The 23,917-nt window shown below is 44.7% G+C and overlaps 1 protein-coding gene across 1 annotated transcript in view; it reads left to right on the top strand.

Annotated features, from left to right (window-relative positions):
- LOC137347477 (uncharacterized) overlaps positions 1-23,917 on the top strand; it is an 85,922-nt gene that overhangs the window by 27,637 nt on the left and 34,368 nt on the right. The window contains exons 5-9 of the mRNA XM_068011923.1: positions 4,762-4,837; positions 11,258-11,379; positions 13,761-13,842; positions 14,852-15,006; positions 21,886-22,018. Coding sequence (XP_067868024.1) covers positions 4,762-4,837; positions 11,258-11,379; positions 13,761-13,842; positions 14,852-15,006; positions 21,886-22,018 — 568 coding nt within the window. The remainder of the gene's footprint in view (positions 1-4,761; positions 4,838-11,257; positions 11,380-13,760; positions 13,843-14,851; positions 15,007-21,885; positions 22,019-23,917) is intronic.

Raw genomic sequence — 23,917 nt, forward strand, 5'->3', positions numbered from 1 at the left:
GTGAGGCCCGAAAGAGATTTGGAGAAAAGTCAACAGCCATTGATGGAATTGAATTAAAAAACGAATCAGATTTGAGATCCATATAACATTTCAAATTTATCTTTTAAAACATGAAATTTGAAGAAACAAAGAGGTTGGAAAGTGTTAGAGTTAAGAGGAAAGCATCAACCTGTGTAACCTACACCTCTCTTCACTGCAGTGATGATTGTGTGTATCCTACACCTCCATTCACTGCAGTGATGATTGTGTGTATCCTACAGTGCATTCACTGCAGTGATGATTGTGTGTATCCTACACCTCCATTCACTGCAGTGATGATTGTGTGTATCCTACAGTGCATTCACTGCAGTGATGATTGTGTGTATCCTACGCCTCCATTCACTGCAGTGATGATCGTGTATATCCTATGCCTCCATTCACTGCAGTGATGATTGTGTGTATCCTACACTCCATTCACTGCAGTGATGATTGTGTGTATCCTACAGTGCATTCACTGCAGTGATGATTGTGTGTATCCTACACCTCCATTCACTGCAGTGATGATTGTGTGTATCCTACAGTGCATTCACTGCAGTGATGATTGTGTGTATCCTACACTCCATTCACTGCAGTGATGATCGTGTATATCCTATGCCTCCATTCACTGCAGTGATGATTGTGTGTATCCTACAGTGCATTCACTGCAGTGATGATTGTGTGTATCCTACACTCCATTCACTGCAGTGATGATCGTGTATATCCTACACTCCATTCACTGCAGTGATGATTGTGTGTATCCTACACTCCATTCACTGCAGTGATGATTGTGTGTATCCTACACTCCATTCACTGCAGTGATGATTGTGTGTATCCTACGCCTCCATTCACTGCAGTGATGATTGTGTGTATCCTACACTCCATTCACTGCAGTGATGATTGTGTGTATCCTACGCCTCCATTCACTGCAGTGATGATTGTGTGTATCCTACACTCCATTCACTGCATGTGATGATTGTGTGTATCCTACACTCCATTCACTGCAGTGATGATTGTGTGTATCCTACACTCCATTCACTGCAGTGATGATTGTGTGTATCCTACGCCTCCTTTCACTGCAGTGATGATTGTGTGTATCCTACACTCCATTCACTGCAGTGATGATTGTGTGTATCCTACACTCCATTCACTGCAGTGATGATTATGTGTATCCTACGCCTCCATTCACTGCAGTGATGATTGTGTGTATCCTACACTCCATTCACTGCAGTGATGATTATGTGTATCCTACGCCTCCATTCACTGCAGTGATGATTGTGTGTATCCTACACTCCATTCACTGCAGTGATGATTGTGTGTATCCTACACTCCATTCACTGCAGTGATGATTATGTGTATCCTACGCCTCCATTCACTGCAGTGATGATTGTGTGTATCCTACGCCTCCATTCACTGCAGTGATGATTGTGTGTATCCTACGCCTCCATTCACTGCAGTGATGATTGTGTGTATCCTACACCTCCATTCACTACAGTGATGATTCTGTGTATCCTACGACTCCATTCAATGGAGTGATGATTGTGTGTATCCTACACTCCATTCACTGCAGTGATGATTGTGTGTATCCTACGCCTCCATTCACTGCAGTGATGATTGTGTGTATCCTACACCTCCATTCACTACAGTGATGATTCTGTGTATCCTACAACTCCATTCAATGGAGTGATGATTGTGTGTATCCTACACCTCCATTCACTACAGTGATGATTCTGTGTATCCTACACCTCCATTCACTAGAGTGATGATTGTGTGTATCCTACAACTCAATGGAGTGATGATTGTGTGTATCCTACGCCTCCATTCACTACAGTGATGATTCTGTGTATCCTACAACTCCATTCACTGCAGTGATGATTGTGTGTATCCTAAACTCCATTCACTGCAGTGATGGTTGTGTGTATCCTCCGCCTCCATTCACCTGCAGTGAATATTGTGTGTATCCTACACTTCATTCAATCCAGTGATGATTGTACGTGTCCATTCACTGCAGTGAAGATTGTTGGTAATCTACAGTCCAGTAACAGCAGCGATGATTGTGTGTATCCTACGCCTTCATTCACTACAGTAATGATTGTATCCTACACCTCCATTCACTGCAGTTATGACTGTGTGTATCTTACACTCCATTCACTACAGTGATGATTGTGTGTATCCTACGCCTTCATTCACTACAGTAATGATTGTATCCTACACCTCCATTCACTGCAGTTATGACTGTGTGTATCTTACACTCCATTCACTACATCGATGATTGTGTGTATCCTACACTCCATTCACTACAGTGTTGAGTGTGTGTATCCTACACTCCATTCACTGCAGTGATTATTGTGTGTATCCTACACTCCATTCACTGCAGTGATTATTGTGTGTATCCTACACTCCATTCACTGCAGTGATTATTGTGTGTATCCTACACTCCATTCACTGCAGTGATTATTGTGTGTATCCTACACTCCATTCACTGCAGTGATTATTGTGTGTATCCTACACTCCATTCACTACAGTGTTGAGTGTGTGTATCCTACACTCCATTCACTGTAGTGATTATTGTGTGTATCCTACACTCCATTCACTGCAGTGATTATTGTGTGTATCCTACACTCCATTCACTGCAGTGATTATTGTGTGTATCCTACACTCCATTCACTACAGTGATGATCGTGTATATCCTATGCCTCCATTCACTGCAGTGATGATTGTGTGTATCCTACAGTGCATTCACTGCAGTGATTATTGTGTGTATCCTACACTCCATTCACTGCAGTGATTATTGTGTGTATCCTACACTCCATTCACTGCAGTGATTATTGTGTGTATCCTCCGCCTCCATTCACCTGCAGTGAATATTGTGTGTATCCTACACTTCATTCAATCCAGTGATGATTGTACGTGTCCATTCACTGCAGTGAAGATTGTTGGTAATCTACAGTCCAGTAACAGCAGCGATGATTGTGTGTATCCTACGCCTTCATTCACTACAGTAATGATTGTATCCTACACCTCCATTCACTGCAGTTATGACTGTGTGTATCTTACACTCCATTCACTACAGTGATGATTGTGTGTATCCTACGCCTTCATTCACTACAGTAATGATTGTATCCTACACCTCCATTCACTGCAGTTATGACTGTGTGTATCTTACACTCCATTCACTACATCGATGATTGTGTGTATCCTACACTCCATTCACTACAGTGTTGAGTGTGTGTATCCTACACTCCATTCACTGCAGTGATTATTGTGTGTATCCTACACTCCATTCACTGCAGTGATTATTGTGTGTATCCTACACTCCATTCACTGCAGTGATTATTGTGTGTATCCTACACTCCATTCACTGCAGTGATTATTGTGTGTATCCTACACTCCATTCACTGCAGTGATTATTGTGTGTATCCTACACTCCATTCACTGCAGTGATTATTGTGTGTATCCTACACTCCATTCACTGCAGTGATTATTGTGTGTATCCTACACTCCATTCACTGCAGTGATTATTGTGTGTATCCTACACTCCATTCACTGCAGTGATTATTGTGTCTATCCTACACTCCATTCACTACAGTGTTGAGTGTGTGTATCCTACACTCCATTCACTGTAGTGATTATTGTGTGTATCCTACACTCCATTCACTGCAGTGATTATTGTGTGTATCCTACACTCCATTCACTGCAGTGATTATTGTGTGTATCCTACACTCCATTCACTGCAGTGATTATTGTGTGTATCCTACACTCCATTCACTGCAGTGATTATTGTGTGTATCCTACACTCCATTTACTGCAGTGATTATTGTGTGTATCCTACATTCCATTCACTGCAGTGATTATTGTGTGTATCCTACACTCCATTCACTGCAGTGATTATTGTGTGTATCCTACACTCCATTCACTGCAGTGATTATTGTGTGTATCCTACACTCCATTCACTGCAGTGATTATTGTGTGTATCCTACACTCCATTCACTGCAGTGATTATTGTGTGTATCCTACACTCCATTCACTGCAGTGATTATTGTGTGTATCCTACACTCCATTCACTGCAGTGATTATTGTGTGTATCCTACACTCCATTCACTGCAGTGATTATTGTGTGTATCCTACACTCCATTCACTGCAGTGATTATTGTGTGTATCCTACACTCCATTCACTACAGTGGTAATTGTGTGTAGCTTACGGTTAAGGCCTGCTCGGGAGTGCAAATGAGACCCGACCCGTGCCCATCCGAACCCCATCTGACCCCAACCCCGACTCGGCCCGAGTCCTTCCATTTTTTCCCGCGCCCAACCCAACCCGACCCAAACATCAGTTAACTTACTTTCTGTTTTTCACTTTGTTCCTTACCTGCACAAGCTTAAAATAACTGTAACAAAACTACCTTTAATGTCCAGTAAATAAATTAACATTAGAGTCACTTACCTGCGGTGGTAATGGAATGTGTCCGATCCAGCCCGACCTGACCCGAGCCCGAATGCTGGACCCGGAAGTGCTACCCGAACCCAGCACATGTCGTCTGGTCCCATTGGGTTCTGGTCTCATAGCAGGCCTTTATCCTATGGCTCCATTCATTGCAGTGGAGCTCATATATAGCTCCAAGCAGTGCTAGGAGGTCTTGTTTCAAACTGGATTCTTCATGCATGTATTCCTCCAGATGCACAATTTTTAGTTCAGCCTCGGCTGTGTGTTTGTATGAAGCTAATGGCTGATTCCTCCTGTTGCAGTTTAGACTCTTTGCAGTTCAGCAGAAGTCGTTCCTGTTCTCCCACAACACGGGGTAGTTCTGCCACTCTCAAAAAGGTCGGTATGTAGGTTCCTGTTGTGGGGGTGGGTGGCATGGGGTGATGTTGTTGGTTCATGCACAGTGTTAGGGGTCCCTGTTTTCTTGTTTGGGAATGTCATTGTTTGATGCATGGTTAAGGAAGATGGGGGTATGTCCATCTCTAACTGAGATTTTCATGGATTGGTGAAGGGCCACCTGCTTTGGTCGGTGTAGTGTTTCCAATGTTGGTTGGACATATTCCTGGAGATTGCATCACATGATGTCCTGTCTGCAACCGCCCCACCCTCCCCCATCCTCCATTATTACCTGGCAGGTCCATCCTCATGGTTCACCGCTTTTCTTCATGAATTAGAAAGAAATCAGACACTTTGTTACCCATTTGGAAGAGTCTTAACCGTCTATCAAACAGCATTTTACCCCATGTAGCGTCAGCCGTGGCTCAGATGTTAGCACTCTCGCCTCTAAGTCAGTCCTCGGATCCAGTCATACTCCAGGCCCTGAGCACAAAGGTCTAGGCTGACACTCCAATGCAGTACTGAGGAAGTGCTGCACTGTTGAAAGTGCTGTCCTTTGGATGAGGCGTTAAACTGAGGCCCATCTGCCTGCTTGGGTGGATGTAGACGATCCCATGACACTGTTTGAACAAGAGCAAGGGAGTTACCCCTGGTGTCCTGGACAGTACTTATCTCTCAATAAATATCACAAAAACAAATTATCTGCTTATTATCATATTTCTGTTTGTGGGAGCTTGCTGTGTGCAAATTGGCTGCTGTGCTTCCTACAACAATGACTACCCTTTAGAAGTACTTAATTGGCTATAAAGTGCTTTGAGATGTCTTGTGGTCTTGAAAAATGCTATGTAAGAGCAGGTTTTTCTTTTTTTTTCTTTCATGTCCAATATTTTTATAATCAGTAAACCAAAGAGTTCAAAGAATTTTTTTTTAATTCCTGGAGGCTCCATAGCAATGCTGCTGTAGTCAGTGTTTCACACTGGATCCCAGTGATGTCACCCTAGTGCAGTGTGTACTAGTTGCAGTGCACCTGCGCTGTTTACTTTGTGGATTTTTTTCCCATAGTACAGTTACTTCTATTTTCTTTTTCACTTTCTTCAATTCTCTCCACATCCCCATGATCAATTGCCAGATAACAAAAGGAAAGACTTGCATTTCTTTCGCACTTTTCACAGCCTTAAGATTTTCCAAAGTGCTTCACAGTACTTTTTTGAAGTGTAATCACTGTTGTAATGTAGGAAACATGGCAATCAGTTTGTGCACAGCAAGCTCCCACAGACAGCAATGTGATAATCTACGGCTGATCTGTTCTGTAACTAGTTGCATTCCCACCTCCATTCGTGACTCCTCTGGCGTCCTCCACCATTTTAACAGTTTCCAGTTTTATGGCCCTAACCATCTCCTATTTACCATGGCCGTCACATCTCTCTACACCGCCATCCCCCACCAAGACAGTCTGAGGGCTCTCTGCTTCTTCCATGAACAGAAGCCTAATCAGTCTCCGTCCACCACCACCTTCCTCCACCTGACTGAACTTGTTCTTACATTGAACAACTTCTCCTTCAACTCACAGAAACATAGAAACATAGAAAATAGGAGCAGGAGTTGGCCATTCGGCCCTTCGAGCCTGCTCCGCCATTCATTATGATCATGGCTGATCATCCAACTCAGTAGCCTGTTCCCGCTTTTGCCCCATACCCTTTGATCCCTTTAGACCCAAGAGCTATATCTAACTCCTTGAAAACATTTACTTCTTCCAAATATGTGTTCCTATGGGAATCCGTATGGGTCCTAGCTATGCCTGTCTTTACATGGGATATGTAGAGCATTCAGTCCTACTTAGGCCCCCTCCATCACCTCTTTTTTCGATACATTAATGACTGTATCGGTGCCATATCCTGCTCTCATCCTGAACTGGAAAATTTCACATGGTCCATCTCTGACTCTGCCCTTCCCTTTCTCAATTTCTCTGTCTCCGTTTCTGGGATAGCTTATCTACGAATATTCACAATAAACCCACTGACTTGCACAGCTACCTCGACTACACTTCTTCACACCCTGCTTCCTGGAAAGTCTCTATTTCATTTTCCTGGTTTCTCTGTCTCCATCGCCTTTGTTCTGACGATGCACCTTCCATACCATATGTCTGATATGTCTTCCTTTTTCTTCAACCAAGGATTCCTCTCCACCATGTCCGTTCCATTTTCCACAGTTCTACACTCACCCCTACCCCTCCCTCCCAGGACCATGATAGGGTTCCCTTTGTCCTCACCTTCTACCCACCAGCCTTCACATTCAATGGATTATCATCCACCATTACCGCAACTTCCAGCGTGAAGCCACAACATATCTTCCCCTCCCCCACCCCCTTCAGCATTTTGAAGGGACCATTCCCTCCGCGACATCCTCAACACCCTTCCCATGGCACCTTTCCATGTAAGTGCAGAAAGTACAGCACTTGCCTTTTTACCTCCTCCCTTCTGACCATCCAAGGCCCCAAACACAGTTTCCAGATGAAACAGCGATTTACTTGTTCTTCTGTCATTTTAGTATACTGTATTCTCTGCTCACAATGTGGTCTGCTGTACGCTGGGGAGACCAAACGCAGATTAGGTGACCGCTTTGCGGAACATCTCTGTTCAGTCCGCAAGCATGACCCCAAGCTTCTGGTCCCGTGTCATTTTAATTCTCCGCTGCACTCCCACTCTGACCTCTCTGTCAATGTCTCCCTGCACAGTTCCAATGATTTCAATGCAGGCTCAATGAACTTTTTAGTTAGACACTTTACAGCCTTCAGGACTCAACACTGAATTCTGCAATTTCAGATCATAATCACTGACCCATTTTTTTCAGACAACAGCTTTGGGATGATTCTGCTATTGCTATTTACACCTCCTCTGTTTTTCTACTTGTTCCATTACCATCACCTTTTGCTTTGCACGATCATCCCTTTTGTTATTTAATTTCTCCTGTCTTCCACCCTATCACAGACCTTCTCTTTTGTTCTTTCACCCCTTCCTCCTTCCCCTGCTTCTGTACTTGCTTTAAACTAGTTACAGTTCTAGCTTTTCCAGTTCTGATGAAAAGTTATCAACCTGAAACACTATCTGAACAGATACTGCCTGACCGGCTGAGTATTTAAAAAGCTAGTCTAACGTTGCCCATGAAACCATTGTCGATTGTTGTAAAAACCCATCTTGTTCACTAATGTCCTTTAGGGAAGGAAATCTGCTGTCCTTACCTGGTCTGGCTGACATGGGACTCCAGACCCAGCAATGTGGTTGACTATTAAATGCCCTCTGAAATGGCCTAGCAAGCTACTCAGTTGTATCTAACCACTTCAAAGTTAATAAGGAATGAAACCGGACGGACCACCCGGCATCCACCTAGGCACCAGAAACGACAACGGCAAACCCAGCCCTGTCGACCTCGCAAAGTCTAACATTTGGGGACTTGTGCCAAAGTTGGGAGAGATGTCCCATAGACTAGTCAAGCAACAGCCTGACACAGTCATCCTCACGGAGTCATACCTTTCAGACAATGTCCCAGACACCGCCGTCACCATCCCCAGGTACGTCTTGTCCCACCGGCAGGACAGACCCAGCAGAGGTGGCGGCACAGTGGAATACAGTCGGGAGGGAGTTACCCTGGGAGGCCTCAACATTGACTCCAGACCCCATGAAGTCTCATGGCATCAGGTCAAACATGGGCATGGAAACCTCCTGCTGATTACCATCTACCGCACCCCCCCCAACCTTCCCTCAGCTGATGCATCAATACTCCATGTTGAGCAGCACTTGGAGGAAGCACTGAGGGTGGCAAGGGCACAGAATGTACTCTGGGTGGGGACTTCAATGTTCATCACCGGGAGTGGCTCGGTAGCACCACTACTGACGGAGCTGGCCGAGTCCTAAACAACATAGCTGCTAGACCGGCTCTGCGGCAGGTGGTGAGGGAAGCAACAAGAGGCAAAAACATGCTTGACCTCGTCTTCACCAGTCTGTCTGCCGGAGATGCATCTGTCCATGACAGTATTGGTAGGAGTGACCACCGCATAGTCCTTGTGGAGACAAAGTCCCGTCTTCACATTGAGGATACCGTCCATCGTGTTGTGTGGCACTATCACCGTGCTAAAGGGGATAGATTTTGAGCAGATCTAGCAATGCAAAACTGGTCATCCATGAGGCGCTGTGGGCCATCAGCAGCAGCAGAATTGTACTCGACCACAATCTGTAACCTCATGGTCCATCATTTCCCCCACTCTACCATTACCATCAAGCCAGGAGACCAACCTGGTTCAATGAAGAGTGCAGGAGGGCATACCAGGAGCAGCACCAGGCATACCTCAAAATGAGGTGTCAACCTGGTGAAGCTACAACCCAGGACTACTTGCCTGCCAAACTGCATAAACAGCATGCGATAGACAGAGCTAAGCGATCCCATAACCAACAGATCAGATCTAAGCTCTGCAGTCCTGCCACAGCCACTCATGAATGGTGGTGTACAATTAACCAACTAACTGGAGGAGGTGGCCTCACAAATATCCCCATCCTCAATGATGGGGGAGCCCAGCACATCAGTGCGAAAGATAAGGCTGAAGCATTTGCAACATTCTTCATCCAGAAGTGCCGAATTGAAGTCCCCAGCATCACAGATGCCAGTCTTCAGCCAATTCGATTAATTCCACGTGATATCAAGAAATGACTGAAGGCACTGGATACTGCAAAGGCGATGGGCCCTGACAATATTCCAGCAATAGTACTCAAGACCTGTGTTCCAGAACTTGCCATGCCCCTAGCCAAGCTGTTCCAATACAGCTACAACACTGACATCTACCCGGCAATGTGGAAAATTGCCCAGGTATGTCCTGTACACAAAAGCAGGACAGGTCCAGCCCAGCCAATTACTGCCCCATCAGTCTACTCTCAATCATCAATAAAGTGATGGAAGGTGTTGTCGACAGTGCTATCAAGTGGCACTTGCTTAGCATTAATGTGCCCAGTGACGCTCAGTTTCGGTTCCGCCAGGGCCATTCCGCTCCTGACTTCATTACGGCCTTGGTTCAAACATGGACAGAAGAGCTGAACTCAAGAGGTGAGGTAAGAGTGACTGCCCTTGACATCAAGGCAGCATTTGACCAAGAATGGCATCAAGGAGCCTTAGCAAAACTGAAGTCAATGGGAATCAGGGGGCAAACTCTCTACTGGTTGGAGTCATACCGAGCAAAAAAGGAAGATGGTTGTGGTTTTTTGGAGGTCAATCATCTGAGCTCCTGGAAATCACTGCAGGAGTTCCCCATGGTAGTGTCCTAGGCCCAACCATCTTCAGCTGCTTCATCAGTGACCTTCCTTCAATCATAAGGTCAGAAGCGGGGATGTTCGCTGATGATTGCACATTGTTCAGCACCATTCGCGACCCCTCAGATACTGAAGCAGTCCGTGTAGAAATGCAGCGAGACCTGGACAATATCCAGGCTTGGGCTGGTAAGTGGCAAGTAGCATTTGTGCCCCACAAGTGCCAGGCAATGACCATCTCAAACAAGAGAGAATCTAACCATTTCCCCTTGACATTCAATGGTATTACGATCGCTGAATCCCCCACTATCAACAACCTGAGAGTTACCATTGACCAGAATCTGAAGTGGAGTAGCCATATAAATACCATGGCTACAAGAGCAGGTCAAAGGCCAGGAGTCCTGTGGCAAGTAACTCACCTCCTGACTCCCCAAAGCCTGTCCACCATCTACAAAGCACAAGTCAGGAGTGTGATGGAATACTCTCCACTTGCCTGAATGGGTGCAGCTCCAACAACACTCAAGAAGTTTGACACCGTCCAGGATAAAACAGCCCACTTGATTGTAACCCCATCCACAAACTTTCACTCCCTCCACCACCGACGCACAGTGGCAGCAGTGTGTACCATCTACAAGATGCACTGCAGCAACACACCAAGGCTCCTTAGACAGCACATCCAAACCCGTGACCTCTACCAACTAGAAGGACAAGGGCAGCAGATGCATGGGAACACCACCACCTGCAAGTTCCCATCCAAGCCACACACCAGCCTGACTTGGAACTATGTTGTTGTACCTTTACTGTAGTTGGGTCAAAATCCTGGAATTCCCTTCCTAACAGCACTGTTGGTGTACCTATCCCATGTGTACTACAGCAGTTCAAGAAGCTCTCCATCACCTTCTCAAGGGCAATTAGGGATGGGCAATAAATGTTGCCTAGCCAGCGACACCCACTTCCCATGAACAAATAAACAAAAAAATTCCAGCATTAGCTGTTTTAATTTCAGATTTCCAGCATCCACAGTATTTTCTTTCGAAATACAATCAAGCATTTGCTCTTAGAACAGGTGATTTTCTGTTTTGTGTAATCTTGATGTCAGGCCCCAGTAATAGTGTTCATTCTGTGTTTGTAGGTTTATGTAATGGAGGTGAAGCAACAGCCTTCATCCTGTGACCAGTACCTGGGGAACACGATGCTTTTCTGGGTCCCAAACCCTTCATACAATAGGAAGTGGCAGAAGAAGCGGGCACAATCGTAAGAATGAATGGTTTCTTCCACCAAAACTCAGTTTCCCAGTACATTAGGCATGACAGAGGAGGGCAATCATGGAATCGTGCGAGGAGTTTTTTGTTCTCCTGACGAAAGAACCTTTTGTCTCCCCCAATTCCGTCACCCACACCGGACACCAGCAAGCTAGTTGAATGTTATTAAGGCTAGAAGGGTTAAATTAGAAGGACAGGTTGCATAGTCTAGGCTTCTACTCCCTTGAGTATAGAAGATTAAGGGGTGATCTAATTGAGGTGTACTTTTGAAATTACCTGTTGTAATGTTGAAAATGTGGCAGCCAATTTGCACGCAGCAAGTTCCCACAAACAGCAATGAGGTCAGGACAAGGTCATTTGTTTCAGTGATGATTGAGAGATCCATATTGGCCAGGACACTGGGAAGAACTCTTCTGCTCTTAGAGTCGTAGAGTAATATATGGCATAGAAGGAGGCCATTCGGCCCATTGAGTCCATGCGGGCTCTCTGCCAAGTGATCCAGTCAGTCCCAATCCTCCACTCGATCCCTGTAGCCCTGCAAATTTATTTCCAAGTGCCCATGCAATTTCCTTTTTGAAATCATAGATTGTCTCAGCTTCCACCACCCTCATTGGCAGCGAGTCCCAGGTCATGACCAGCTGCTGCATAAAAAAGTTTTTCTTCATATTCCCCCTGCATCTTTTGACAAAACCTTTAATGTGTCCCATAGTCCTTGTACCATCAGTTAATGGGAGCAGTTTTCCTTGCCTAACTTATCTGAGCCTATCATAATCTTGTACACTTCTATCAAATCTCCCCTCAAGTGCCTTTGCTCCAGGGAGAACAACCCCAGCTTTTCCAACCTAACCTTGTAACTAAAATCCCCCATCCCTGGAACCATTCTGGTAAATCTCCTCTGCACCTTCCCAAGGACACTCACATCCTTCCTGAAGTTTGGTGACCAGAACTGGGCGCAGTACTCTAGTTGGGGCCTCACCAAAGCTTTATAAAGGTTCAGCATAACTTTCCTGCTTTCCATGCCTCTATTTATGAAACCGAAGATCCCATATGCTTTACTAACCACTCTCTCAATATGACCTGCCAGCTTCATGAACCCCCAGGTCCCTCTGTTCCTGCACACTCTTTACAACGGTATCATTAAGTCAATATTGCCTCTCCCTATCCCTTCTGCCAAAATGCATCACCTCACACTTGTCTGTATTAAATTCCATCTGCCACTTGTCTGCCCATTCTGCGAGCCTATCACTGTCCTGTTGCAGGCAGTTCGTATCATCCTCACTGTTTACCACTCCTTCCAGTTTGGTGTCATCAGCAAATTTTGAAATTCTACTCTGTATTCCAAGACATTTATATGTAGCAAAAAAAAGCAGCTGACCCTTGGGGAACACGACTGTCTATCATCCTCCAGTCTGAAAAACAACCATGTGTCGCTGTTTTATGTCCTTCAGCCAATTTTTGTTATCCAATTGGATACTGAACCTCCTAGTCCATAAGCCTCCATTTTGTTAACCAGCCTTTAATGTGGTACTTTATCTTCGACAGTGGCGCAGTGGTTAGCACTGCAGCCTCACAGCTCCAGGGACCCGGGTTCGATTCTGGTTACTGCCTGTGCGGAGTTTGCAAGTTCTCCCTGTGTCTGCGTGGGTTTCCTCCGGGTGCTCCGGTTTCCTCCCACATGCCAAAGACTTGCAGGTTGATAGGTTAATTGGCCATTATAAATTGCCCCTAGTATAGGTAGGTGGTAGGGAAATATATAGGGACCGGTGGGGATGTTATTGGAATATGGAATTCGTGTAGGATTAGTATAAATGGGTGGTTGATGGTCGGCACAGACTCGGTGGGCCGAAGGGCCTGTTTCAGTGCTGTATCTCTAAAATAAAAAAAAATAAAAAAAATAGTGCCCATGGGATCTTTTAAGTCCACCTGAGAGGGAAGACAGGCTGAACGTCTCATCTGAAAGACAGCATCTCCATCACTCCGGCACTCCCCCAGCCTTGATTATGTGCTGATTGGCACTCATGCCAACTGAGCCACGGCTACACCCTGGACAAAAAAAGCTTTCAAAAATTATTTTGATGATTTTTTAGATTCTGTTTCAATGTTTTATTTCTATTGACCACTATTGTTCAGATTTGTTCCAATTATTGGCAGCTAAAAGGATTTTGAAAACAATTTGAAGTGATTTGATTGTTTCAGATTCTTGTTTGCTTTATTGGCAGGTTTTGTTAAGTATGAAATATGAATGTTTAACAACGTGTGATGTCAATCTCTGACACAGGAAGTGTGATGTGACCAAAAGGAACTGCACTCTGCAGGACCTTGTTTTAAAAAAATATGATATATTTACTGAAGCTTTTTCACTGTTTTAAACAGCATCATATCTGCACAGCACGTCACTGTCCAGAAAATCAGCTTCCAGGGTCAGCCATATGACCAGAAACAAAGTCAAAAAATGGTGAGTCTCACCTGATATAAACTGCGGAGAGTGTTGTTGTAGAGCCTATCAGTCACTTTGAACAAGGTTGACACGTTTGCTGCTGCACCATCTGCTGCCTTTTAAAGAAAAGTTCTTGCATTTCTGTAGCACCTTTCATGACCTCAGACATCCCAAAGTACTTTACAGTCAACAAAGTATGTTTGTTTTAAATGTAGGAAAACGCAGCAGCCAATTTACACACAGTAATATCCTATTAACAGCAAAGCGATAATGATAAGATAATCTGTTTTACTGATGTTGGTTGAGGGATAAATATTGGACAGGGCACCGGGGAAACTGCTCCTACTCTTCGAAATAGTGACATGGCATCTTTTACACCCGCCAGTTTGGGCAGAAGGTACCTCGGTTTAACATCTCATTCAAAAGATATCCGCTTAGATAAAGTGCTCAAGTCTCAAGCATGGAACTTGAATCCACAACCTCTGACTCAAAGTCGAGAGTGCTACCAGTGAGGCCAAGCTGGGAATCCCTTTCTTTGTTGCAATGGAGCCAAACAGAGCTTAACTCTGTGCTTCTCCTTGCCTGACTCTCCCAAAATCAATCTGATACTGATCAACCACTCCCAGGAAAATAGCTTCCAATGGAATACAGTTTACCGAACACTAACTGTCAGCTTTTTCCTCCCACGCATGTTACACATGGTCATGGCTCTGACTAATCTTATACTGTATCCCAAAATGTTATTTTCTGGTTGCCTCTTAAATGCTATAATTGACACAGCTTCGATGGTTCCTTACAGTACAACATTGCACATCCTAATAACCCTTCAAATGGGGGGGGAAAAATTGTCTAACCTTCCCCTCCTCCCCAGCCCCCATCCCCCCACCTCTCATTGCATTTCTGCTACTAATCCTGACTTAACAGTCTGGACTTTTAAATGCCACAGTTATTAGGCCTCCGGGTTTGGATGGATGGTCTCCATGGAGAGAGTTGAAGGTTACACAACTGTCATTTCTCTTCTCCTCAGAAAAAGAAGGCAAGAAACAATGTGCCAACTGGTGGGCAGCCATACACCTTCCTTGCCAGACAACAGCAGATCCTCAAGAGATGGGGAGAAAAAACGCAGTCAATGGATGGAGAGCATGGAAGTCTCCTACCACAGATAGCACAACCTAACCAAAGGTAATGTGGAAAAAGGGAGCCTGGATCATTAGTTACATTGAGAGAGTGAAATATTATTCAATTAGAGAGAAATATTACCACTGAGAGAGAGAGAGACATGTGCTTAATGCCAACAGCCCATTGGTGAAAGACCCCACTTCAGTAACCAAGTTATTTGAAGTGCTTCAAAAGACAGTTGTGATCAGGACTTAATATAATGGGCAAGTAAGATGGACTTACTGAATATAGTGGGTATTGGTCAGTTCCAAGAGACTCATGACCTGATGCATGTAGAATCTCGTTCTTGTTCTCTTGCTGTTTTTGTAAATATAGTACGTCTCTTGTGTCTTTGCCCACTGTCGTGAACATGCAGCTGAACAGGGCCTGAGGCAGCAGTATGTTATGAACAAGAACCAACAAGAGTCAGAGAGTCAAAAGTCTGAATTTTATCAGCCCTCTAGGAATGGGAAAGGTGGTGTGGAGGGCCATAATATTGTGATGGGTGCAGTGCCCGTCACCTTCCCAACACCATTCAATTTAATCAGGGGCAGGGAAGGCAGAAGATGGCCTTCCCACCCAGAGGCCAATTGAAGCCTGTAAGTATCCACTTAATGGCCACTTAAAGGCCTCTTCCCAATGCCACTGCCATTTTACCAGCAGCGGGGCAGTGATGGTGCTACTGGGACTGCTGAATTGTCGGCTCTCTGATTGGCCAGCAGCTCTTGGAGGCAGGACTCTGGTTTTAAAGGGACGGGGACCCCGGTGCCAAGCAGTTAATTGGTCCCCCAAACGGCAGAGGCATGGTTCCGCTCAACTTTCTGGCCAGGCGTAGGGACCCACATTGGCTGCATAAAATCCAGCCCATGGAGTCATGGAGCACAGAAGTAGGCCACTTGGCTCATCAGGTCTATGCTGGCTCTCTGCAGAACATTCCAATCAGTCCCACACCCTGCATTATCCCCATTCCCCGGCAAGTTTATTTCCCTCAAGTGCCTGTCCAATTTCCTCTTGAAATCGTTAAGCATCTCCATTTTCACCACCCTCATAGGCAGCGAGTTCCAGGTCGTTACCACTCGCTGCTTAAAAAAAGTTCTTCTTCACATCCCCCCGCATCTCTTGCCCATAAATTTGTGTCCCCTAGTCCCTGTACCATCAGCTGATGGGAACAGCTATTTTTTGTCTACCTTATCTAAAGATGTCCTTAATCTTGTATACTTCAATCAAATCACCCATCAATCTCTCTCCTTTGTTCCAAGGAGAACAACTCAGCTTCTCCATCCTAACCTTGTAGCTAAACCTCATCATCCCTGGAACCATTCTGGTAAATCTCCTCTGGATTACCTCAAGGACTGTCACATCCTTCCTAAAATGTGAACATAATACTCTAGTTGGGGCCTAACCAGAGCTTTATGTAGGTTCATCATAACTTCCCTGCTTTTCTACTTGTACTTGTTCAATGAGGAGTGCAGGAGCCCTTGGTCCAAACATGGGCAAAAGAGCTGAATTCAATAAGTGAGGTGAGAGTGACTGCCCTTGACATCAAGGCACCATTTAACTGAGTGAGGCATTAAGGGGCCCTGGCAAAATGGAAGTCAATGGGAATCAGGGGAAAACTCTCCGCTGGTTGGAATCATACTGAGCAAAAAAGGATGTGGTTATAATAAAAACAAAATACTGCAGATGCTGGAAATCTGAAATAAAAACAAGAAATGCTGGAATCACTCAGCAGGTCTGGCAGCATCTGTGAAAAGAGAAGCAGAGTTAACGTTTCGGGTCAGTGACCCTTCTTCGGAACTGACAAATATTAGAAAAGTCACAGGTTATAAGCAAGTGAGGTGGGGGTGGGGTGCTCTCATGCTCACATCTCTGTCCTGGGTTTGCTGCAGTGTTCCAGTGAACATCAACGCAAGCGCGAGGAACAGCATCTCATCTACCGATTAGGCACACTATAGCCTGCCGGACTGAACATTGAGTTCAATAATTTCAGAGCATGACAGCCCCCCATTTTACTTTCATTTTTAGTTATTTTTTCTTCCTTTTTTTTTTACATTCTTTTTTACATTTTTTACAATTTTTTTTTGCATTTATTTCATTTCATCTTAGTTTGTTCAGTTAGCTTACCCACTGTTTTTTTTTAGGTTTGCACTTGCTGCTGTTCAATATTCAGTGTATTAACACCTAATCTGTACTAATGCTTTGTCTTTCAACAGACCATTAACATATTGTTTGCCTTTGCTCCATGACCTTTTGGTCAGCTATGTGGCCTGGTCCAATCTCAACCTCCTTTGTTATCTCTTGTCCCACCCCCACCTCACTTGCTTATAACCTGTGACTTTTCTAATATTTGTCAGTTCCGAAGAAGGGTCACAGACCCGAAACGTTAACTCTGCTTCTCTTTTCACAGATGCTGCCAGACCTGCTGAGTGATTCCAGCATTTCTTGTTTTTATTTAAGAAGGATGTGGTTGTTGGAGGCCAATCATCTCAGCCCCAGGACATCGCTGCAGGAGTTCCAAGGAGTGTCCTCGGCCCAACCATCTTCAGCTGCTTCATCAATGACTTTCCGTCCATCATAAGGCCAGAAGTGGGGATGTTCACTGATAATTGCACAGTGTTCAGTACCATTCACCACTCCTAAGATACTGAAGCATTGTGTCCATATGCAGCAAAACCTGGACAACATTCAGGCTTGGAATGATAAATGGCAAGTAACATTCATGCCACACAAGTACCAGGCAATGATCATCTCCAACAAGAGAGAATCTAACCATCTCCCCTTGACATTCAATGCATTACCAGCACTGAATTCCCCACCAACATCCTGGAGGTTACCATTGACCAGAAGCGTAACTGTACCAGCTATATAAATACTGTGGCGACAATAGCAAGTCAGAGGCTGGGAATTCTGTGGTGAGTAACTTACCTCCTGACTCTCCAAAGCCTGTCCACCATATACAAGGCACAAGTCAGAGGTGTGATGGAATACTCTCCACTTATCTGGATTAGTGCAGCTCCAGTAACACTCAAGAAGCTTGACACCATCCAAGACAAAGCCACCCTCTTCATCAACACTCCATCCATTACCTTCAACATTCACTCCCTCCACCACTGACACACAGTGGCAGCAGTGTGTTCCATATACAAGATGCACTGCAGCAACTTGCCAAACCTCCTTTGACAGCACCTTCCAAACTCATGATCTCTACCACCTAGAAGGAGAAGGACAGCAGATGCATGGGAACACCACCGCCTGCAAGTTCCCCTCCAAGCCACACACCATCCTGATTTGGAACTATATTGCTGTTCCTTCACCGTCGCTGGGTCAAAAACCCGGAACTCCCTCCCTAACAGCACTCTGGGTGTACCTACGGCAGATGGACTGCAGCGGTTCAAGAAGGCAGCTCACCACCACCTTCTCGAGGCCAATTACACTCACAACCCATTAAAGAATTAAAAAAAGGTACTCAATACCTCTATTTATGAAGCCCAAGATCCCATATGCTTTGCTAACTACTCTCTCATGTCCTGCCACCTTCAAGGACCCCAAGGTCCCTCTGTCCCTGCATTCTCTTTAGAAGTGTGTTATTAAGTCTCCCTATCCCTTCTGCCAAAATGCCTCACACTTGTTTGTATTAAATTCTATCCGCTACTTGACTGCCCATTCTCATAGTCTATCTATGTCCTGTTGCAGTCAATTTGTGTCATCCTCATTGTTTTCCACGCCTTCAAGTTTGGTATCATTGGCAAATTTTGAAATTTTACTCTGTATTCCAATATTCAAATCATTTATATGTATCAAAAAAGCAGTGGTTCTAGCACTGAACCTTAGGAAACACCACTGTCTACCATCCTCCAGTTTGGAAAATAACCATTAACCACAACTCACTATTTTCTGTCCTTAAGCCAATTTTTTATCCAAGCTGACATTGACTCTCCTATTCCATGAGCCTCAGTTTTGTTAAGCAGCGTTTTATGTGGTACTAGTCAAATGCTTTCTTAAAATCCATAGAGACAACATGCATTGCTTTCCCTTCACCAACCTTTTCTTACATCATCAAAAAATTCAATATAGATTAGCTCAGGACGATCTGCCTATTACAAGTCTGGGCTGACTCTCCTTAATTAACTCAAACCTCTCCAAGTGCCTATTGATTTTTTACCCTGATTATTGTTTCTAAAACCTTACCTACCACTAATGTTAAATTAACTGGCCTGTAGTTGTAGGAATGTCCTTACATCCTTTCTTGAATAAGGGTGTCACTTTTGCCACTCTCCAATACTCTGGCACCTCCCCCGTGTCTAGGGAAGATTGGAAGAATATGACGAGCCCTTCTGCTATCTTCACTCCCACTTGCTTTAGCAACCTGGGATGCAAGCCATCCTGACCAGGCAAGTTATCCACTCTGAGCATAGCCAGCCTTTCCAGCACACACTTTTCACCCTATCCATTACTTCTACCATCTCCACTTCTATCGATATTTTGTCAGAATCTCTTACTTAGTAAACGCCAATGAAAAGTACTCATTAAGTATTCTAGCCTTGCCCTGTGCCTCTAAGCATATATCACCCTCCTTATCCCTATTTGGCCCCACTCGCCTTTTATTACCTTGTCATACAGACCCCCACCTGCCAAGACTGAGGCATGTTAATTTTATCATATGAATATTGATTTTAAACAGTTGCTGGAGTGAAGAAAGGATGTTAAAAAAAATCACCAGACACTTGGCTTGAAAAATATTTGCGTACTAACAGACAGTGCTTGGAGAGACAAAGGATTATTCTCTGATCCACTCAACCCAAAATGGGTTGTGATCACCAGACATTGGAGGTGAGGAAGCTCAAATTCCAGGATGACTGCTAAGATGGCAGAATCCACAAACAGAAGTGGTCAAACCAGCTAGTCACATGACTAACCTGCTGGACAACCTGGGTTTTTTTTAATTGTGTCACAACGAAAGGGAGAAGGCTGTTTGAACTGGAACCTGGAGCAAGGAAGCCTCTCTCTCTCTCTCTCGCTTTTTCCCAAGCCACCAGAACCACGCAAGACACGTAAACCTCAAGAGAGAAAAGACTCCGACCTCGAAACAAGTTGAATCGTGCACTGGACCCCAACAAATTGCAAGTCTGACCGGCAACCAAAGACTTCACAGCAAACTCAAAGGACAGTAAAATAGAAACCCATCTATTGCCTCAAACTTTTCCCCTGTGTTATTTTCTACTTTTCTGTCTCTATCTGCATGTATGTTTATCACGTATGTATGGTATGTATGTATGGTTGCATTGCATATTCATAGTCGGTAACTGGATCAGAGTTTAAGATGAATAAATTCTACCTTTCTTGTTTAAAATCTAAGAAAACCTGTCTGATTTCTTTGCCTTACAATTGGAAAGCGGTGAACAAGGATTCACTGAAGGGAAGCTAAAAACACGGTGTTTTTAAAATTAAACCCTGTTACAGTTAAACCAGGCAAAGGCTGAGAGGGAACCCCTTCTCACCTGGTCGTAACAACCTGCTTACAATTTACATGCTGGTAGATGATTTTTAGGTTCCCCTTTATGTTAACTGCCATTTTAATCTCATATTCTCTCTTTTCCAGTCTTATTTTTTTCTTCACTTCCAAGGTGCCCTGTCTTTGGTTCCCTATATTTCACCCTTGTTAGAATGTACCTAGCCTGTACCTGAAACATCTCCTCCTTAAAGATCACAGTTAAAGATCACCCTTTGTTCTGTTACCATTTTTCCTGTCAATCTTTGATTCCATTTTACCCTGGATAGATCCCTTCTCATCCCATTGAAGTTGCCTCTCTTCCAATTTAAAAGTTCTGCTTTAGATTGTGCCTTTCTCTTCTCCATTACTACTCTAAACCTTATGATATGATTAGGGCCCTACGAAATTCACTGTCAAATTTTACAAATTGCATAATCATGGCATTTTTAAGAATCATGAATGTCACGATTTAACATGTTTAAATCGTAAATTTCACAGTGTTGCAACAAACCACGAAATTGAAGTCTCCCAATATCACTACGCTATTGTTTTTGCACATTTCTGTGATTTCCCTGCAAATTTGCTCCTCTATCTCTCTCTCACTATTTGGAGGCCTATAGAATACCCACAGTAGCGTGATCATACCATTTTTGCTTCCCAAATCTAACCAAATGGATTCTGTCCTTGCCCACTCAGGACAGCCCCTCTTTCCAACACTGCAGTGTCTTCACTAATAATACTGCTGCCCCTCTTTGCTTTTTTCCTTCCCTATCTTTTCTGAACACTTTGTATCCTTGAATATTAAGTGCCCAGTCCTCACTATTTTTAAACCACGCTTCTTTTATTGCCATTACATCATATTCCCCATAGCTCTTTGTGCTTGTAGCTCACCAACCTCATTCACCAAACTTTCTGCACTTAATATTCTAAACATATCTTTGTATTCTGTACGATCCAGGAAACTCTCATCCTCCCGGATGCTCCGCAGAGACTCCAGCTGCCCCTCAAGCTCGGAAATCCTGAGCTCAAGCTCAGACAGCTGGAGACACTTCCTACAGATGTGGTCCACCAAGACAAATGAAATGTCCCGAAGTTCCACATGGCACAGGAATTGCAGGCAACAGATCTCAGCTGCCCATCCGTGATATAAAAAAAACTCTATTCCCTCTTTTAGAATCTAGTTAGCACTTTGTTAAAACTATTAATTTTAATTAATGCCCTTAGACCTGCTCTGTGCTAATAGTCTTATGAATTCACTTACTGGTACACTTAACCCAATTGAAATTTTTAATTTCCCAGATTCTAGTTTAACCAAATGCCCTAGTTTAGAGAGAGAGAAAGAAAAAATACTCATGAGCCAATCACTTACCTGCTTTCCTGTAATATCACATTTTGATTTTTTTTCCATTCAGTGGCTGCGAGGGTTCTCGAAAAATCCCAGCTTACATTATGCCTGCCGCAGTCAACAAGAAATTTGCCCTGCGCAACCTCAATGGGAAGCAGCAGCAAGTTCTGTCAACTATCCACTACAGAATGGATCAACAGGTAAGACAGGGATATCAGAACAATTTGGACTCTGGGGTTAAAGTTCAATTTGGGTCAAGAAGGTCACTGCCTTTCAGTGTAGGTGCCAATGGATTGGACATATAGTGTAGGGAGAAGGTGGGGAGTGTGTGGGTCTCGAGATTCAGATATGGACTCATCTATTCCATGGATGTAGGAAAGGTTCTGATCAACCATTCATCTCCACAGTGGGCAGGATCACACTACAAAAGGCAAAGGTATCCACTGTCTGTCCAAAGTGGTGACAAAGCCAAACCCTCCCACTCCACAACCCCCCCCCCCCCCCTGCCCCGCCCCCAATGTATGTATATGATGTAATATTTACAAGGGAGTAGGGGGCTGGATATCTGCTGAGTGTAAGTACTGAGGTGCACCTCACCCCGGGCTTCCACCACAGACCCTGGTAAAGCCTGCAAGGGCGAGAGGAGGTCCAGCGATTTACATACCTCCAGTGGGCTCAGGCACATCTGGACTGGTGCCTGCTGAAGAGGCCAGACAGTCTGGTCAAAGAGGCGCAGGGTAGGGAGGTGCCAGGTCTACCCAACCCCTTTCCACACCCAGAAGAAAACCAAAGATGCTCCCCCGTGACCCCCCACCCCTTACGAGAGAGGCCGCATTGAAGTAACTGAAAAATAATATTCCGTCCAAGTCTTCAATGGCTCAGACCTGGGTGCTGGGCATGGTCCTTAGGTGGGCCCATAACCACTGGTGGGCCTGCTGATACACCTGGTCTGACCAAGTATACCATATGCCAGATCCCAAATGAGGACTGGAGCACGGGAATGCCTACATTAAGAACAAAAGAAATAGGAGCAGGAGTAGACCACACAGTCCCTTGAGCCTTCTCCACCATTTAATATGATCATGGCATATTCCTTAATATCCTGAGAGACCACAAATCTGTCTATCCCAGACTTAAATTTTTTTTTTAATTTGTTCATGGGATGTGGGCATCGCTGCCTAGGACAACATTTATTGTCCATCCCTTATTGCCCTTGAGAAGGTGTTGGTGAGCTGCCTTCTTGAACCGCTGCAGTCCATGAGGGGTAGGTACACCCACAGTGCTGTTAGGAAGGGAGTTCCAGGATTTTGACCCAGTGACAGTGAAGGAACGGCGATATAGTTCCAAGTCAGGATGGTGTGTGGCTTGGAGGGGAACTTACAGGTGGTGGCATTCCCATGCATCTGCTACCCTTGTCCTTCTAGGTGGTATAGGTCAAGGGTTTCAAACGTGCTGTCTAAGGAGCCGTGGTGAGTTGCTGCAGTGCAACTTGTAGATGGTACACACTGCTGTCACTGTGCGTAGGTGGTGGAGGGAGTGAATGTTTGGGGTGCTAATCAAGCGGGCAGCTTTGTCCTGGATGCTGTCGAGCTTCTTGAGTGTTGTTGGAGCTGCACCCATCCAGACAAGTGGAGAGTATTCCATCACAATCCTGACTTGTGCCTTGTAGATGGGTGGACAGGCTTTGGGGATTCAGGAGGTGAGTTATGCGTCGCAGGATTCCTAGATAGTATTTATATGGCTACTCCAGTTCAGTAACGCCCAGGATATTGATAGTGGGGGATTCAGTGATCGTAATGCCATTGAATGTCAAGGAGAGATGGTTAGATTCTCTCTTGTTTGAGATAGTCATTGCCTCGCACTTGTGTGGTGCGAATGTTACTTGCTACTTATCAACCCAAGCCTGGATATTGTCCAGGTCTTGCTGCATTTCTACATGGACTGCTTCAGTATCTGAGGAGTCATGAATGGTGCTGAACATTGTACAATCATCAGCGAACATCCCACTTCTGACCTTATGATGGAGGGAAGGTCATTGATGAAGCAGCTGAAGATGGTTGGGCCTAGGACTCTACACTGAGGAACTCCTGCAGTGATGT

Source organism: Heterodontus francisci, chromosome 32 (assembly GCF_036365525.1).
Source record: "Heterodontus francisci isolate sHetFra1 chromosome 32, sHetFra1.hap1, whole genome shotgun sequence".
Classification (NCBI taxonomy): Eukaryota; Metazoa; Chordata; class Chondrichthyes; order Heterodontiformes; family Heterodontidae; genus Heterodontus; species Heterodontus francisci.